The following is a 20,974-nucleotide window of genomic DNA, read 5'->3' on the forward strand; positions in this document are numbered from 1 at the left end:
CTAAATTGCCCTTAGGACATTTTCTTATGCCTCGCACTCAACCTGTCTGTGTTCCTGAAATGGGCTGCTTTCCTTCTGCCATCTAAACAATTCCAAAAGTGCTTCTGTTTGGGCACCCTAGTATTTCTGGACTCAGTCTGTGCAAAAAAGAAGAGAGAAGGAAAAAAAAGAAGGGAGAAGGAAGAAGCAGGAGGAGGAGGAGAAGGAAGAGAAAGAGAAGAAGAAGAAGAAGAAGAAGAAGAAGAAGAAGAAGAAGAAGAAGAAGAAGAAGAAGAAGAAGAACAACAACAACAACAACAACAACAACAACAAGAAGTAGAAGAACAAGAACAAGAAGCAGCAGCAGCAACAGCTGAGCAACAGATATGAAATAATGAAGAGATGAGCTAAAGATCATCTTCCACTCTGCCTACAACCCTACAGCCAAATTCACTAAGATATATCTGCTTCCTCTGCTTTAGAAACTGATAGACTTAACAGTCTAGGTTATGATGAAGAGGGGATGCTTTTCCAAAGGACATCAGCCCTGAGAACCAACTTACAAAATTAAATTAGACATCTAGAAGTCATCACTAATCCATTTTAAGTCACCAAATGTAGATGTGCAACGTTTAGTTGTTTGCTTTAATCAGACACAATATATCCAGGTAAAAGATGAATAATCAATACACAAAAAGCTACCAAAATTTCCTTGAGGAAAAACAATTTAAATGGTCTCACTCACTATTTCACATAACCAACTTGATGAATAAATTATATTTTTCAACAACGAAAAGGAGCTGAGTTTCAACTGTAGCTTATCCTAACAAAAACCAAAAGAAATGCATCTACACAGAACATGAGGCATGAAGATGCACAAACACTAGCTCTTTGAATATTTCTGGACACTCTATGTAGTTTTCAGTAGGTGTTTTTTTTTCCTTAGTATATCCTAAAGAGAAACTTCATGAATATGGCTTTAAAACGACTGTTTCATAGCTGTGATTTAGAGAGGAATATTCTTTTTTTTTCTTGATGCAGTTTAGTACTTGTGTGATTAAACACATGCATAACTAAAAAGTTGAAAGGGAATCAGGAAAAATGACTATTCATATAAATATTTAATGAAACTATTAGGAGAATGATTTAAATTACACTTTTATTTTCACTAACTATGAAGCAAAACAACAAATATCACTTTTCACTTGAGATCATCTTTAGTTTCAAAAAGTTCCTGTGGTCCTCCTGTCAGTAGTTGTAAAGGCATTCAACAAAGTGGCTTGTTTGAAGGTCTGCTTGGCTGCCAATAGGCTGTCCCCAAAAGAACATTTTTGCATCTGAATGGACTGTCCTGGTATCAACAACCTTTAAACTGCAAATTTAACACCACTAAAGAAAGGTAGAAATAATGTCTACATTGTACTGTCTTGGTATCACATTTGCAAAATGAACAAATCATCAAGCTCCTTTCACTTATCTAGCACTCTGCATCTGAGGATCTCAAAGGGGCTAACAAACATTAATTAACTAAGCTGCACAGCCCTCCTGAGGGGATGGCAGGCAGTAAGATCCTCTGTCAGAGATAGACGAACAAAAGTTCCTGGGAGGCCTTGCTTTTTCACAGGCAATGGCCCAGCTTGGAACTCAACTCCCAGAACTTGGAGCTCAACTCTCACATCCCCACTGCTAAATATCCCAAGTACACAATGGACAGGAACAACATGTAGATGTTAAAACTGATAGTTTCCTAAATACATTTAGGAAGGAAATCAAAATCAATTTCAAAGACACTTGGTGCTCCCCTAAATGGAGGAAAAACGGAGTAGTCTAATAACTCAAGCATCAGAACCTAAGAAGGCCTGTGAGTTATCCTACTAGGACGACTCTCTTCACAAATGGTAAGGAAGAGTTCACTTGAATTTTTGATTCATCATAAACTCCTCCAACAGATTTACACGTTAAACTTCATTGTAGTTTAGCATTTTTAGCAACAAACGGAAAATCCATCTGACACTGAGAAAAAAATATTTGTAAAATTTAACAACCAATTTTATTCAATCCCTGTGCACACGGTTATCAGATGAAAGATGAAATTTTCTGTCATTAAACCCCAAGCAGGGCTGGGAGTTTGGCCTAGTGGTAGAGTGCTTGCCTAGCATGCACGCAGACCCGGGTTCAATTCCTCAGTACCACATACATAGAAAAAAAAAGCCAGAAGTGGTGCTGAGGTTCAAGTGGTAGAGCTCTAGCCTTGAGAAGTCCAAGGACAGTGCTCAGGCCCTGAGCTCAAGTCCAGGACTGGCCAAAAAAAAAAAAAAAGCAAATCAATAAATACGTTTGTATAACTATAAAACATAAAAGAAACTGTCAACAAGGAGACAAAACTATTCATATGTCAATCCTGACAGTAGTTTAAAAGGAAAAAAAAATTAACAAAATAAAATGAATTGACTTTTACCATGCATAGATTACATGTTTTAACCCCTTTACAGACTCAATTTGAAGTCTAAATAAACAATAAGGTTTTTAACAAATTGAATTCTGGTGACCATTTTCAGGAGCATATCTAAGTTTTCTAAGATCGATTGCAGGATTTTTAATATATAAAGATCTTATGTAAGATTCTAAAAGAGTTAATAGCTCTTCCAACATAAAGCGTCCTCAAAGATTTATAGTGATAGTGTGTTGATAATATGTAACATAAAAATGCAACATAAACCAATTTATAAGATAGAACTAGGTTATTTGAAATTTGATAGGGAAGGGGGGAAAACCAAGATGGATGGGGGGTGTGGGGGGGAGGATAATGGGTACCAAGACATGTGAAATGGTATCAATATATGTGAATTAATGCACCTTCGATCTGGCAAATATCATGTAACCCTTTTACTAATTACAATAAAAAAATAAATTAAAAAAAAAGATAGAACTATGTGAATTTACCCAAAGCACTATGGTCAACAAAGGTAATATTAACAACCTAAAATCAAAAAACTAAAAAACCTATAACAAATTCACTTTCATAATAACAAGGTGAAAGTATGAAGACATTTACTTAATAAAAAACACACAAAAAAGATATTTAAAACAAAAGGCAAATATTAACCTAGACAAAATGGTGGGGGAGAAAAACTAAGATTAGCACAGGAAACATTTTGAAATTTCAGCTCTTGTGATTCTTATATTTCGTTCCTCCCTTTCAGGAATAGAACAACTTGTCATTATAAAGAAATACATTAGAAAGATTAATACTCTGAAGGCAACATTAAAACCATGTGCTTTATGACAGACTTGTAAATATACATATAAAATATATATATATATATGTGTATATATATATATATATTCCGGGGCTGGGAGTTTGGCCTAGAGGTAGAGTGCATATCTACATGCATGAAGACTCTGCTTCAATTCCTCGGTACCACATACACAGAAAAAAGCCAGAGTGGTGCTGAGGCTCGAGTGGTAGAGTTCTAGCCTTGAGAAAGTCCAAAGACAGTGCTCAGGCCCTGAGCTCAAGCCCAGGACTAGCAAAAAAAAAAAAAATCCCATTTCTATCACAAAATAGTTGAACTATTTTTAAATCAATGTATCATAGAGTACTTTTTCTTAACTTAATCCTGGATATCACTTGCCATAGTATTCATTTAAAGACAATTAAGTTTTCATTCTTGGTATTAAAAATTCTATGCAAAAATGAAACATTGTTACTGTATTATATTCATGCTACATTAAATGTACTAATTAATTTTTAAATTGCTTTTAAGCTAGGATCTGGCAGCTTATGGCTATAATTCTTATTATTCAGGATAATCAGATTCTCAAAATTATAGCCTGAAGCCAGCCTTGACAGAAAAGTCAATCTCTAAAACTAAGACTCCATTTCCAAAAATAGCCAGCAAAAAGCCAGGCTAGGTAAGTGGCTCACCTTAATCAAACAGGACTTTTGATCAAACTTTCATAAATAAATAATTTTTAGAATCTGTTAATTTCCACTTCTATTAAATTTTTTCCTATTTCTAAAAAAACTGCTCAACAGCAATGTATTTAATTTAAAGTTCCATTCTATATTTGAACAGATCTATATATTTATTCCATATAAATTATATTTGTATTTTTACCAACCATGTGCATATAAATAACTATAGGACACCTTTATTCAAGACTAGATCCTTACACATCTACAAAATTAAAGTACATGATTAATGCCTCTAGTAAACCTACCAATGGTATTCTACACTTTCCCTCCCTTATGATGAACTGAGAAATAGTGTATTTGGTGTATTTGCAATAATAACTTATCCTAATCACAAGTGGGTCAACTTCTTAATTCCCTAGGTCGTCTTTGAAAGCTCTTTAGCTAAGATACCTACCAGTCAAATATTTTTAATTCAGTTAAGAAACTAAAAATTGCACAACAACCAACTGACTACTCTTCCTATTTCATCTGACCATTCAAACTGTTTACTTCTTTGGTTATTCACATGAGTACATGGCTTAAAGGAATCTCCCACTGAGGATTTCTTGCCTCAGCACCTAACATGGAGGAACTGAAACAGGGCATGAAATGGTGCAATAGGACCTTGAAGTCAAAAATTAAGGAAGTGAAGACACTGAGAAAAACAACTCTATGAGTGCTATCATCCTCGTCCTCCAATACTTTTCTTTTGCCTTACTACTGCTTCACCAGTTATTATGTCCAACTCTTAGAAGATATAGAACATACAAAAAAGTACAGAAATGATAGTGTAGCATCATCTTTTGATGGTATAACGAAAAGAGTCACACAATTTGTGAGCAGAAGAGAGGGGCTCCTACTGCTCAGTTACTGAAAACACTTATGTGTCCTACACTCTAATGATACAATGTGAAATTGGTAAAATGCCTAACATTTCTGCCTTAGAACCAGAAATCAAAAAGGACCTGTGAGTCCAGAAGTATATGAATATATAAAGAAAACAGTGTTTCACAATTGTATAATTGCAGCTCCCTATACAATTAGTTGAATCAAATTCCCTCGACAGAACATATTCATAAAAACTCTAGGAGCTAGTTTTCTTCTTTCCAAAGAGAAATGTAAGAAAAGCACTGGCCCATGTAGCATGGATGCCCTGTTTCCCCAAGTGCAGGAGGATTCTCTCTTTTCTTTTTAGGACCTACTCTTAGCCCCTGAGCTGGACCATGGGCAGGAAACGTAAAGATTTTTATAATGAACTGTGCAGTTCTAAGGGGGTGGTCCTCAAATCAACCAGCACTAACAGGCTTCAGAGAATCTGCAGGAAATGACAGGAAGAGCAGCTAAACAGACTTGGAGAATCTATGCAGGAACACCTCTTTTCTCTGAATTCTAATCTTACCTTCTAAGCAAGAACACAACTACCAAAATCATTCAGAACGCTTAAAATTTTTCTTAGCATGAAGGTGAAATGTTGACATGATCATGTCTCAGGCGGAAATCAAGTACCACTTACTGGGAACTTCTGAATTTTCAAAAGCTCACAGATTTCTTGACAATGCTATGTCTACAACATAGCATTGAAGACAGAAACATACTTTTTTTCTGTACTGAAAAGTTTGGTTTTGTATGTTCCCATGAGACTCTTTCTCCCTCCAAGAGCCTGTTAATAATAAATAAAAATACATAGTGTTCACATCTGAAAATTCATTTTTCATTTGATCTCATATATTTCCTTTCTTTGTGGCACTGGATGTTTTCACATATGTATACTTTGAGTTTAAAAAAAAAAATCAAGCTGGCTGGGAGCCAGTGGCTCATGCTTATAATCTAGCTCCTCAGGTGGCTGTAACTGAGGTTTGTTGTTCGAAGCCAGCCTCAGCAGGAAAAGTCCATGAGATTCTTTTCTCCAATTAACCACCAGAAGTGGTGCAGTGGCTTAACATGGTAGAGAAGTAACCTTGAGCAAAGAACTCAGGGACAATGCCCAGCCCTTGATTTGAAGCCCCATGACCAGCAAAAAGAAAAAGAGAAAAATTAAAACCAACCAGTCTGTATTCATCTTCTTATTCCGTTTACATTTTTATGATTCACATCTCTGCAAACTTCCTTATTCAGTCATATAGCGGGCCATACCACCTTCAAGTTTGAAAAGTCATTTGGTTATTTAAGTGTAACAGATGTGCATCCCTTCTGCGATTGGAAACTTCCCTGTTTCCAAAAGCAGCTTGGCTGTTCTGCATAATCACCAGGCATGATTAACCAAGATTCAATTGGAGCTAAGTGCAAAGATAAACAAGTGACTGCCTACCTACTGTATCAAATATGTGTACAGTATACACAAACAGCACAAGAGCTGCTTTCTGCCCCTATAGCTTTATCAATGTAAATTGTTCCATGGATATAGCCTATTTAAAAGGACTTCCCAAACTGTAAATGTAAATCAAGAGAATGAGTGCCCTCTCTGTTGCGCCCCTACCCCATTTTTCCCTTTAAAATATAAAAATCATTTAAAAATTAAACCTTCCTACCCGTAACAGGGACTGCGATTCATCCTTGGACTTGTTTTCTCCGGAGGCAGGATACTGCGGGGTGAGGGACCCAGACTTCTCACCAGCTGGCACACCCTGAAGGAATCCCTTGGTCTCCACAGCCAAGCCATAAATAGGTCTCGCCAGGTGGGCAGCTTCCACATTGGGGCTATCCCTCAGAGTCTTGGTCTGCTCTTGAGCACCAGATGCAGGTGTCAGGAGCCCCAGGCTTGCTTGAGTGAAGGATGGGCTTCCCCGGAGGATGTCAGCCCCTCGCCAAGCCACACCACGCAGTTCATCACTGGAACTCTCAGTCCAAACTTTCTCTTTGAGCCCTTCCTTATCATCCAGCTTCTCCCTCTTCACCACACTCTCAGAAAGGGGCTCCCCCATTTTAGAGTCTGGGTTTAGCAGACTGTAGACCTTGAGGTCCATTTTGGGTTCCTCCTTGATAGTGGAGATGGCATGGCTATCCTCTTCGCCGTTGGCTGTAGTGACATCCTGTTCCTGGCAGTGGACCGTGTTGAAGTGCTCCAGTAGTGACTGAGTGTCTGCAGCTGTGAAACTGCACTGGCGGCATTTGTAGCAGCTGTGTGCTCTCCTGGAAAAGAAGAAAACAGTCAATGAAGAGCCTGTGTTCTTAAAGGAGATGGAAGTTTTAAAATAACTTTAATCACTTGAATATTATTCCAAACTATGCAGGAGATAGAAATGTAGTATTTTTAACATTCAGAAATTGGAAATGAATGAACTGGCATTTCCAATTTGATATAAAAGATGTGAAGTTTGGCTGTTGTTATACAAGCAGTAACAGGTACACATACATACATATATATACACACACATATATATATATATATATATACACACACACAAACAATACAAACACACACAGGCATACATGCATCACACAGTCACACTTTTGAGCCTGCATTCCAGCTGATTAGCATTGAAACTGGCTGGCTGGCTGGCTGTATTACCGAATTACCTGCTCTCTTCATTTTCTCTTGATGCATAATCATCAATTCAGTATGAGTTAAGTCAATATGCACACATTTTTACACCTGATTTCACCAATAGACTTCACTTTCTGTTTATTTAAACTAAAGCGATGCTGTTGGGTTTTTCAGTGTAAATACATTTACATTTCTAATACACAGATCCTTGGTACAGAGACTGCTATGTACTCAGAATCAATGGATAGGATGGTTGGGTCGGGAAGGAGATCAAGACAGCTGCTTGAGATACACAGGTAGAATTTTCTGAGGGACGAAGGTAAAAATCAAAGAATAAAATGGAGTTCTACAACTACTTAAAGATAATGCAACAAAAAGCCATGTTAGTAAATATAACTCAGGGAAACATGAAGGTCTAACTGGTGGAGGAAGTGGAAAGTAAAAGGAACCACATTCTAGAAAGTCTGAAATACTGATAAGAGGTCAATGTGGATAGAGCAAATAACAGAATTCCAATGAACAAGCTGACAGTCATCCAAAGATTCAATACCTACTTATTCCATAGTCTAGAAATACCATTGAATCACCTATTCCTTAACCAAACCAATGACTGCATCAAACCATTACTTATTATTTGACCAAAACCTTTCTCATCTATACAAGGTTCTGGTCCCAACACAAAATGAGTTCATCACAACCTGTCACAGGTTGTCATGTAAGTGTCTGCCTCTTCTAGTGTGGAATATGAATCCAATCAGACAATGGCCAGACTCCTGTTAGATCTCATTATGAGTTTCTCTTGGAAGTGGTGCTGAGGCTCAAGTGGTAAAGTGCTTTGCCTTGAGCTGAAGAGCCAAGGACTGAGCGGAAGAGCCCAAGGACAGAGTGCAGGCCCAGAGTTCAAGCCCTATGCCGGATCCCACACTTCCTCTTAACACCTCCAAAAACCCGTCCATGACACAGATGCAGATGTTAAAACTATAGAAATACAGAGAACAGTGTGATGAGTGAAAAGAAAATTAAAGGTGGACATCTCAGAGGTACTTTTCTAGGTAAAGACTGAAATGTAAGGGGCCGGGAGTTTGGCCTAGTGGTTAAAGTGCTTGCCTAGCATGCATGAAGACCCGGGTTCGATTCCTCGGTACCACATACATAGAAAAAAGCCAGAAGTGGTGCTGAGGCTCAAGTGGTAGAGCTCTAGCCTTGAGAAAGTCCAAGGACAGTGCTCAGGCCCTGAGCTTAAGCCCAGGACCGGCAAAAAAAAAAAAGACTGAAATGTAAAACCCATTTTAACAGGAAAGATATGAAAATGAAGTTGCAGGAACAAAGTAAGTTCAGCCATCTTGCCTCTTGAAAGCACTCACAACCTATATGAACCTACAGACAATGAGACCTAAGGCCTATTTTATAGAAAATGATGGGGAGAAATAGTGATTACCCACTTAGTCTACATCAATGAACAATCCAGGGCTTTCAACTCCCAAGTCAATGTTCTTTCTATCCTATGCTCCTTATGAACATGATATTAAAAATAAATGAAACTGCAGAATATACAGAAAATAAAAGTCTGTATCAACCATCAGTCTCCTGACTGATACCTAAGTGATTAAGGTCAATAATGGCTCATAAAATATACTGTGCAATCCAGAGCTCCAGGACTCCTTTTCCTGATTAGGCAGAATGCTGTGGACAAAAATTAAGACAAGAACATTTGTTTTAAGCTAGTCCTCAGGGTATGTAATGCAGGAGCCCATAACTATCTTATAACCACACTACTAAGTATATCCCAAATTATCAACCACTAATGGCATGAATTCATAAGATAGCCTTCCTCCTCTAACTTTAATTAAACACACATAATGACCTTATTCTTCTCCCTCTTTGAAATTTTAAGATTCTGATTTTTGACTCCAACTCATTAAATCAGAGTAAAGCTTGACAACGAAGCATAAACTACTAAGCCATTCATTTTTTTCAGACCACTAGATGCTTTAGGTGAAGTAAAAAAGGCAATTTCTACAAAGTACACCTGAGGTTTGAAGAACTCTTCTCTCTTCTTATATCAATCCAAAATAAATGATAGGATATATATTTAAAAGACATTATTTTTCATTACTTGGAGCAATATAAAGATCTCAAAACCTACAGTAACACTGGGAGTGCCTCTCAAATGCTAACACGCATAGAACCACAGTTAGGGTATGTCATCTCGTATTGTTCTGGTCAGAATTAACTTTAATATTATGAGTGCTCCCTTAAAGAAGCCGCACTTTATAGAATATTCATATTCAAATATTTTTTCCTGGTGAAAAATTAAATTGCCACTTAAGATCTACATAATAGAGCTAATGTGAAATTGTATATATTAAAAGCACAAATGTGATATTGTCAAGATTACGTCCAAACAAATTTATTTTGTCCATTTAGGGGTTTAAGAATTGCTCTTTGAGATTATTTTCTACTAGATAATTCATGCAGATGAAGAAGCTAAGACCTAGATCAACTCACTTAAAATAATATTGATTATGGAAATTTAACCTCGTAATACAACTGCATCTTCATCATCATCATCATCTTCCTAATACACAGGAAAATACATTGCAACTCTGCTCTTGCCTGTAGATATTATTTCAGACTATGTTGTTTGCTAGCTTACTTGAGAACTAGGTACTGAGTTGATCTGTGTTATCTACTCAGTAATCACGGACAAGATCTTACGTATGATCATCAATATGAACTTCCAAAGAATAAGAACTGATTATTAAAAGCCCTGGTATAAGATACATTACTCAAGAAGTACCAATTAATCCTTTTGAAGCTGTATTAGTTTGGATTCTCCTCTAAAGTACTAAATGAATTTTTGTTTTTTAGCACCAAGTTGAAAAGTCCCAAAACGTTTGGAGATATCTTCTTCCATTTCTCAGAACACCCTTGAATCCTTTGTGCCATAAAGACTTCTCAAATGAATCAATCCAAGAATAAAACTAAGAGTCCAAAATTTAAACAATGATGTGTATTAGCCCATTTTAGAACATCGCAACAGCTAGTAAATACATGCTTAAATAACTAAATGAATAAACCACCACAATTCTAGGGATGTTCAGGACACTGGAGCTGATATATAGGGCATAAATCAGGAAAGAAATATTAAGAGCCACCTACAGCTTTTCCAAATGGGCCATTCTGAGTGGCACTCTGAATAAACTGTTCGTTATTTAACAACTCCTACAAGTTCTAGCTACATGAAACCAAATTAGTTTAAAAGATACTGCAAATACAGTGTAAGCTTTGCATTAATTTCATTTCTATATCCTTTGCCAACTGGAAAGCAAACAATCTCCTCTTGCTACCTGAGGAAAAAAGATGTCATTTTATAGGTCTCCTTGGTCTAATATTGCCAGATTAAATACAGTTGAATCTAACTGTTGAATTCAAATTCAGTTGAATTTGAATTTCAAATGATAAGCAAACATTCTTTTAGTGTAAGTATGTCCCATGCAATATCTGGGATGTACTTTTTATCTCTTCATATGGCCCATACTCTACTGAACAATCAAGCCATGTATTCAAAAAAACTGGTTTAAGAGATAAACCTAACTTTTTCTTCCAGAAAAACACTAACAAATTGTGTAAATATAAAAAACTGTATTCACTTCAAGTCATAGATTTTCTATGAAAAACTGTTTCATACCTACTGTATAAACTTTTCTTGGGCTGCTGAAGAGCATTCATTTTTAAATATCTTTTGTTCCAACAATAGCACACATTCAGTGCTAGAGATTATTATAAATTATTTTCACAATTCATAAAAGAGAGAGAAACGCTACATGAAAAAATGTCAGCAAAATATGTGAACTTTATTTCTCAGTGAGGCTGTGTTTCCTGCTTTAAAGCTTAGAGAACACCTGTCAATAAAACCAGAGAATGGACTGGAATTTTCCAGTAGTTTTTTTTTTTTAAAAAAAAGCTTAACTTCAGAGATTTATGCTCTCACTTGAAATTTTTTCCTTAAATGAACAACCTGAGTTTCATTTTGAATAGTTTAAAACATGCTCCTTTTCCTTAATAACAAAATGAGCCAACAAAGAAAATGAACAAATCTATCATAAATACAATTCAATTAGACTGTGAAAGGTATATTTTGGTAATTACTGAGTCAAACAATTACAGAAAAATCATCATAGAGGTGAGATAAATGAAGGTGATTACATACTTAAGTTCAAAACTTTGTTCAGTAGATGTGACAGCTATTAAGAGTTAGTCATGGCTGCAACATATACGTGGTCAGTATAGAAGTCTGTTACCAGCGAGATGCTGATGGCTCACTCCTGTAATCCCAGCTACTCAGGAGGCTGATATCTGAGGACAGGGGTTCAAAGCCAGACTAGGCATGAAAATCAATATGACTCTTATCTCCAATTAACTACCAGAAAACAGGAAATGGTGCTGTGACTCAAGTGGTAGAGTACTAGCCTTAAGCTGAAGAGCTCAGGGACAGCATCCAGGTGCAGAGTTCAAGCCACAAGGCACACACACACACACACACACACACACACACACACACACACACACATCTGTCAAGTAGGGCATGTGGTGTTCTGCCCCGAGAATAGCTGAAGGACCAAGGAAGTATAGATGAATAACCAGATCTATCCTATAAAAGTTGGGAAAGAGTATTTAGCCTTAGTTAAGTGAAAAGGCAAATTTACAGAACATAATCAAATTGAATTCTAAAGAAGATTGTATTCAGTCCACTCATATTGCATTTGTAAACTGAAATAATCTAATATTTGCTCATTTGTGGTAATTGATTGGGGAGTGTTATTTTCCGGTGTGCTTCTAGAAAAAATATTATTAATGTCATGATATGTAAAACTGCAAACTATAATTCACTTTCAAAAACATCTTCTAGAAAATGTTCAAAAGATAAAGATAATTCTTGCCATAAAAGAGAAAGCAAATAAGAATTGGGTGATAACTTAGATAAAGTAATATAAATGAAAAGGAGGGATAAACTTATCTGATTACAAGACTTGATAACTACTCCTGCCCAGTTTTTAGTACTTTTCTGAAATTACACCTACATAACATATATACAAATAAAAGTGAAAAGCCACACAATCCTTGGTGACATTCTGTCTCAGAGGAGAAGTTATAACTAGACATTATATACAATTTAGGATTTCAACAGGAACTAATTTTATTAGGTGTTATTTAAAACAACATGACAATGGACCGCAATCAGAACATAAGCATCATGGCGTCCACCATTGTAGAAAAAGTATTAATTCTGATTTTTTTCAGAATACCTGACTTCTTTCAGGTGTTCTGAGAAGTAAATACCTATCACAAAATTCTGTTCTTCAGAATCAGAGCACACAGACTATGTTCTCTCAGGGAATCATTCTCTAATAAAGACTGAGTAACAAATACATTAATTGGATCATCCAAGGAATCCAATGTCAGGTACTGGAGACTGAATTTCCATATTAAACATCTGAAAAGTGACAGCACATTTGAAACATTGCAAACACAGTCATAAATCTCAAAATGGACAAATAAGCTCTTCACATACAAGCTCCAATCATGTCCATTTTTCCACATTCCAAACAACAAGAAAAACTTTAATAGCAAGGTGTACAAGAAGCAAACTATTGATTTTAGGGAGTTACCTAAAACTAAGAGGGGCTGAGCACCTATTCAGAAATGTATTGGGTATTATATTTGGTAAAAATTAGTGTTTTATTTTATTTTGAAGATGTATGATTTTACTAGAATTCAAACATGTGCATATACACATTTTACATATTTATCCAGATTCACAAGTTGAAAACTGCCCTATCATTTTAAAATCATGAACAATGATTATGCACCTACTCACATACACACGTACACACACACACACACACACACACACACACACACACATAGAGAAATAGAGAAAAATCAGATGCCAGTGGCTCAGCCTGTAATTCTGGCTAGTTGGGAGTCAGAGAACAGAAGGACCAGGTATCAAGGCCAGTCTAGCAGAAAGAAAACTTGGTCCCTCTCTGAAAAGTAACCAAAAAAGTTTAATAAGTAATATTTATGGTAGAGAAAAATAGAGGTACATGTATATTTATGAATATATGTACATGGTATGGATAACTACATACAACTTTAACAAAACAATTTTGTTTTCTAGTTTTTAAAAGCTATCCATCTGTAAAGCATCTTCAACATTCATTTTTATTCAGGCAAAATTAACAAGAATTTATTAAAGCTAATTACTATATAATATTCTACTCTATAAACATTCTACAAAGTGTAATTTCTCATGGCTAGATAGAGGGGGAAGTTGGCTTCATTCTGTATGTGATTGATAGTTGTTTTGGTAGTGTTCTGTTTCAACAGTTACATTTATACAAGCAACTAATACTGATAAAATTGCCAGATTCAATTTCTGAAGTCAAATATACTGACTGTATATCTATAATGGCTTTTGTCTTAAAGTCTATGCTTACTGTGAATAATTAGGTCATCTCATCTTTAGATAGGAGGTATCTTATATAACAATCTACAGGGTTTTTTTTTTATTATGAGGCCTAGTTTAATTGCAGTAGGTCAAGAAACATACAGTAGCTGTCTCTTTACTTTTCTGAAATCTGAGTTCTTTTCTGGCTAAAAGAATACCAATTTGAAAAACTAGACTGTATCTACATGCATTCTCCAGTTGTGGAGTGAGGAATTTATATTTTTATTACATTTTTATCAAATTGTGTTTATTAATCTCTTTTAAACTGAACAAGTTTTTCTAATCAGCATGCAAATAAGTTCAAAATTTGCCCATGAGACTGCATGAACTTTTGTTTTACCTATTCAAGTATTATACATTTAAAATTGTTCAAAGCAATGAGTTAAATCTTATCATTATGCCTCATCTTTTTCTAAAACTTTATTTTATAAAATTAATAATAATCTTTTAATGTCTCATAGGTTTATATTTGCTAGTATACTGTACTTCAGTCTTTGTTATATCAACAGACTTAGATTTATGTTCTAAAGAGTACAGAATTGAACTTCCCCTTTTTTGGGGGGAGGGGGGAGGGTGGGTCATGGGGCTTGAACTGGGCCTGGGTGCTGTCCCTGAGCTCTTCAGCTAAAGGCCACCACTCTACCCTCAAGCCACAGCCCCACTTGCCTGTTTTCTAGTGATTAATTAGAGATAAGAGTCTCTTGGCTTTTGTTTTGTCGGGATTGGCTTTGAACCTTGATCCTCAGATCTCAGCCTCCTGAGTAGCTAGGATTACAGGCATGAGCCACTCGTGCCAGGCTTTAACTTTCCCTTTTTTAATACTGTAAACATCCTTAAAGTGAAAATTTTAATCCATACTCTTAAAAGTGTAATCTCTTAATGTCCATTTCTGGCATCTAGACTTTTTATCACTTTATATTTGAATTCATTGATATATATATCCACACTTATTACTTCAAAAATGATCACCTCTGTGACTTAGAATTATGTACTCATTTCCTGTTACTTTTAATTTTTTCCCATTTTTCTAAATATGCCTAACAGCATTCTAACTTTAAACAATTCAGAATTCTCCTAAGAGCATCTTAATTCTGGTCATATGCTCTCCAAAATCTACATAGTAACTGCCTAGTACATTACATTAAAACAGACCTCATTTGTTTAGATTTATCCAGATGTTTCCCAGGTTCTAACTTATCAGAAAATGTCTACTTTTCTTCTGGGAAGATGGCTTTGTTGGATAAACATTACTAGATGGATTCATTATTTTACTTCTGAAATTATAAAGCTCTCAATTTCAAACATGTCAACAAGAACTCACAGACTAGAGATGGTTCTTGGATTAGCAAAACCACATCAGAACTTAAAAATAAATGTAAATGTATTTTTGCTGCCCTAGGAACCAAGTGTAACTTGTTTTCTTTGCCAATAAAATACACAGAAAACTGTTCTTTGGTGTGGAAACCCACATCCTCAAAAGGATCCACAAGCAAATATTAGAATGTAGGTCACCTTAGAGATCTCAGCTCATTCATGACTATTGTGATGTCAAATGATCATGAAAATTAATTTACATAAAAACATTCACAGAGTCTCTATCAGACATCTGGAGAGTGGTTTTAAATTGGGTAGATACAACAGGGAGCATGGAAAAAATAGTCTCTTCCCTCTGGAGCTCATCTTTATTACTGAGTATTAACTAAATCTTAACACTGTTAAGTAATATTGTTATTCCTACTTCTATTGCTGGTGAAAGAATGTTCTTCATCTAATGAACAGCAAAACTGTTTTCCCAGAAAATGTATCCAGCAATGGGCTCATTGGAGAAAAATAACTTGCCTAAATCATCTGCAATTGTATATTTTCTGGAGATGGGGAGTTGCAAATATCCCCATTGGTAGTCCTCATGAGTTAAAAAAAATTATATGGATTTCTTCAAAAGAGCTGGCCCCTTAGAAAAGAATGTATTACCAATTTTATGTTATTTAACAAATGTACATGCAAAATATGCCTATATCCTCACATTACCTCTGTAAAAAGCACAGAAAGAAACTATGTCTTTTAGCCCAGAAACGAATTAACATTCAGCTAACATCAGAAGAGCCAGAAACACTCATCACAAGTGTGAACACATATTTGATTGCAGGACTGTGTCTTTCCTAGGTCTGACCTTATAAATTAAACAGTGTAAATCTCTAGTCAGTGTTTTCTGAACATTTCAATGCAGTGTGAACACTAAGATGCCCTTCAAATTAACATCTGACATTACTGGCCTATGGCTGGACGGGAAGCTCTTCATTCCTGATGACAAGAAAGACACACACTTCCAAAACAAATGGAAGAGATGGTTTAAAAATCCTGGGTTTAAACAACCTGATTTATTAAACAAAAATATTGAATCTACATATGGAAAGACACTTAAAAAGCTTTTACTGGGGTGCCTAGAGGTATAAGAAGAAGAAAGCAGTCAATAAGCACTAAGTAATATCTGAACACCTGTATCTCCAGGGCTTTGCTGAGCTAATTCCTACTTACAAACAAGTCTCAGTTTATATACTCCTTCCTTGGGGAGGCATTCTTAATCCATCATTATTAAGTGATGGTTAGTGTATTAGTTCAAACACAAGCTTCTCTATTTCACTACTCTTTATGGCACTTATTACCCTTATACTGATGTGTGAGTACCTTGACTTCCCGACCAAACTACTAGTCCTATGATGACACAGTCTTTATATGTTCCTTGTTAACTCATATATAGCTAATGCTTAATACAAAATGTATTTCTAGAATCCATTCACAAATGAATACATAAGAGAAATTAGGATAAATAACCTAAACTTTTTTATAAAAAAAATACAAGCTAAGATTTATAAAGAGGGTCAAATATAGGGTCAAATATAATGAAAATACTAATGTAACTTGCCCGTATCGACATTTTTTTTCAAAAAGCTTAAGTTTACCTCCTCAAAGGTGTAAATGCACTTTGAAAATCACAATTAAAACAACATGCTTGCTTCTCATTTCTCTAAGTATGCTGATCAAGAATGCTGTTCAGGGGCCAGGAGTTTGGCTTAGTGGTAGAATGCCTGCCTAGCATGTATGAAGACCCAGGTTTGAGTTCTTGGTACCACATACATAAAAAAGCCGGAAGTGGTGCTGTGGCTCAAATGGTAGAGCTCTAGCCTTGAGGAAAGCCCAAGAAGAGTGATCAGGCTCTGAGTTCAGTCCCCAGGAGTGGGGAAAAAAAAAAAAAAAGAAATGCTGTTTAGGTGTCCACAGCAAAAAGAATGCCCAATCTCACTTTAAAGGAACTATAAAAACGTTGAAGTAAGTGGTATCCTATGAATCCAAGTAAAATAAGTAGATCACGTTGAATCAGTAACCACACTATCACTATTCCCAATAGAGAACTGAAAAGTGCACACTGTAAGTGGCAGAGAAAAGATAGGAAAGAAATGAAAATCTGATCTTGGGAATCTCTCCACATATTATCTACAAGTTTCTGAATCATCTTTTATGTGTCCTGTCACCTCCCCATCAAACCCAGTTGGGACAATTCTTACACCCTCCCTCTGGATCTCAATCCTCCCTTGGCATTTTACCCACCAGGCTGCTCACCTGTAGTGTCGGGAAATCTCTTCCTCCACCTGGGTAATAAAATCACATTTGGTACATGAGTGCTCTTTGCTCTCTTTGATGGACGGATGCCCATCCGATCCTTGCAGATGATTTGCTTCTTGCTTGACATCTGACCCTTGGGACTCATGCACAGTCTCGTAGTGAAAGAGGAGCACATCTACATCAGGGGTAGAGAACGAACACTGGTGGCACTGGTGTTTGACTCTCGAGCTTCCAGCCGCCCCCGGAGACAAGTGCAATAGCAAGAGTGCACAGTGGGAACAATTACTTTTTCTACAAGCAAACGGATAAGTAATTTCTCCAAGGTGCTTTTCAGGGCTGCAAAGGCCTCTGGGACAGAATGGACAATGTTTAATGGTACATTTATGGATGTTATGGAGCTGTTGATAATGGCGGAGAAGTGGCCCCACTACAATGACATCGGGGCCATGGCTTTTAGAATATCTAAAGTCACAGAATTGACAATTATAGCTTGTAACCATATTATCCTCTGCTCCCTTGCTGGAGAAGTCCTTCTTTTTAGCCCCACTCGAGCCCTTTTCTGCCTTCATCACTGGTTCTCCTTCTGCACTTTTGGCTAGATCATTCTGATTAATGACAGAACCCCTGGGAAGTTTATCATTCAAATCTGGGTTAAGGCCACCTGACTGCACTGATCCATGCTGCTTTCCATAATGTTCTAGCAGTTTAAGGGAGCTAGATGACTCACAGCTAAAACTACAAAATTTACACCAATAGTAACTGGTGGCCTCTGTACCATTCTGTCTCGAGGAATCAAGGGGCTTGATGGGCACTGAATAGCCGACAGGAGTGTCATCTCCTGCCTTCACCGTTATCTTATCCTGCCACTTCCCCAAGTCTCCAGGCTCACTGGCTCGAAGTGTAGGGATGGATTTGCTAGCGTTTTTCTCTGAAGGTTTCGCACCGTCAGAGGAGGAGTGAGAAGCTTTGATTTTGTTCGGGTGAGTCTGAAGAAAATGTTGCTCAAGTTCAGTTGAAGAGTTGCCCATATAAGTGAAATTGCAGAATTTACAGCGGAAATACTTGGTGTTTCCTTGGCAATCTGGGGTTTTCCGTCCAATGCCAATGAATGTTCCACCGGAAGTGACCTGGAGTGGAGAAGAGATAAATGCTACTTTAATGGTGTCACTCGGTGGGTTCTCTGGAGAGGGGGGGGAAGGGATACTATCAACTATTCCACAATAAAAGTAAAATTGCTTTTAATGAAATCACATGATTAATCAGAGCCTAAAATGAACCCTTCATTTCTTAATGGCTATTCTTGGAATGATTTTCTATATTAAATATTTTAGGTCCAAGAAGCAGATGAAAGTAATGAGAGGGGGGTTACAAAATTCAACACGAAATGTGCTCACTACATTATGTATTTAACTGTAACCCCTCTGGTATATCGCCCTGACAATAAAATTAAATTTTAATAAAAAAGCACATGGCTAATCCAAAAGACTTAATATGTACTTTTTAAAAACTAAGAACATAATTTTCAACTGAATATGTTTGACTACTGCTTCCTTCACATTTCTTCAATAGTCTCCTTATCATGCGGGATTACTTTTCATGTAGCCAAGGGGTATTGTCAAAATCAGAGGCAGTGGTTCAGAAATTACTCAGTGTGTGAATTCTCCAAAGGAGTCTTCAGTTCCACAGCTTTCAAGGAGGCTGCAGACAAAGATGACATCTATCTTTTGGGTAAAATAAAGGTACTTAGATGACCAAATAAAATGGCTTTTTACAAAACTCCATACATGAAACTAACAACACGAAATTGAATGAGTGGGCAGGAAATCTCGGTGACACAGGACCATGTAGAATTTGAAATGTGCCCCACCAAAGATAAATGACAACAAAAAACCTCACAGGGCCTTATCTGAATAGGCTCTACCTCCTAGCAAGTGCCTCTCCTACCTCCAGTGAGGGTTTTCTAGGGATATACAAAGCCAAAATAAGATAAATCCTCCATACACTTATTCTACAGCTCTTCCATAGTAGGCAATGCATGGTGTGGCAAACGTGTGTAATCTCAGGGTTGGAAGTCTTAGTTTAAATGATAACTCAGGGCCGCTGGACTACACAGCATAACCATGTCACACAGGAAGACTGGGCAGAAGTCAGGGGTGGGGGAAGGCGTTAGTGGGGGAGGTGAGGACAATGGGGGCATCTGGCTGACAGTTCAGATAAAAATTCTTCCCTCTTTCTTAGTATGTAACTCAAATGACTTGTCAATCAAGTGCTCTCCCTACTCAGTCAAAATTTATGGTTTTAAAACATTATGACTAGGTGCCAGTGGTTGACTGAGATCTGAAGAGTATTGTGGTTAGGAGCCAGCCTGGACAAGAGAGTCTATGAGACTCTTATCTCTAATTGATCACCACCAGGCCTTTAGTAAAGCTATGGCTCAAGCAGTTATATACTAGTCTTGAGTGCAATAGCCTAATGACTGTACTCAAACCCTGGGTTCAAACCTCAGTACCAGACGGAAACAAGAACAACAACAACAACAACAAAACTCCATGACTAAAACATGAGAGGGGGAGAAGGAGAAAGGGAGAGGAAGATTTACCCTTCCAAATATCAGTTGATTTTTTTTTATTTTTCCAGTAACCAGATGTAACATATAAAGCAAGTAACATAATCTTATTCTGCCTTCTTCAACAGCTGCTCAAAACTGGCATGTGTGATCACTACTCATATCCAAATCACTTCATGAGAAAAGTATCAGACATCTCAAAAGCATTTAGAGGCTCTACTTAAAATGCAAATAATATTCTGTAACACATTCAGAAATGTTTTACCTCCACTGTACAGAATTAAGATAAAAGTCTCCACTGCTATTTTAAGGGGGTCAGAAATCTGATCAAGTTACTTGATCTCTGGCCAACAGTTTCCTTAACGAAGGAAACTTCTAAATTTAGGAAATCTCTATAAACACAGAAACAACCTGACATTGAGTACAGATTATGATGTTACTACATAAAGGACTTCCATATCTAACAAATAGAGATCATGGTTCACCTCAGGTCTCTAAATTCATACCAAGAACACAGATTTGCTTTCAATAATAAGAGTATTCTGGCAGTAAGCCACTGCTTGGATGGTAGAGATAGTGCCAGATCATAGATTTACTTGTACTTGGCCATTCAAAATTATCAGAGCCAGGAGGTCACAGAATAGTTCGTAAGCATGCCTTACTAATGCCTGTGTCTATTGGGAAGGAACTTGTCAGTATACTAGTGGGTAGTTAAAACTTAAGGTTGTCAAAATAAATGGGTAGTTTACAATCATAATTTTGCTCAAAGCCCTAACTGAGCAGATTTTGGAATGAAAGAAGTTTGTGAACCTGAGGCTGTGTGCCAATTAATCTGTAAAATAGGCTAAGTTT

General features: G+C 36.7%; 1 protein-coding gene across 4 annotated transcripts in view; it reads right to left on the reverse strand.

Moving 5' to 3' along the window:
• Trps1 (transcriptional repressor GATA binding 1) overlaps window positions 1–20,974 on the reverse strand; it is a 221,809-nt gene that overhangs the window by 139,067 nt on the left and 61,768 nt on the right. For 3 of the 4 annotated variants that reach the window (XM_090339300.1, XM_090339299.1, XM_090339298.1), the window contains exons 3-4: window positions 17,554–18,683; window positions 6,466–7,066 (exon numbers count right to left, since the gene is read on the reverse strand). In XM_090339300.1, coding sequence (XP_090195426.1) covers window positions 6,466–7,066; window positions 17,554–18,683 — 1,731 coding nt within the window. The remainder of the gene's footprint in view (window positions 1–6,465; window positions 7,067–17,553; window positions 18,684–20,974) is intronic. The other variant, XM_090339301.1, reaches the window with a different exon arrangement.

Source organism: Megascapheus bottae, chromosome 9 (assembly GCF_031878675.1).
Source record: "Megascapheus bottae isolate mThoBot1 chromosome 9, mThoBot2.hap1, whole genome shotgun sequence".
Classification (NCBI taxonomy): domain Eukaryota; kingdom Metazoa; phylum Chordata; class Mammalia; order Rodentia; family Geomyidae; genus Megascapheus; species Megascapheus bottae.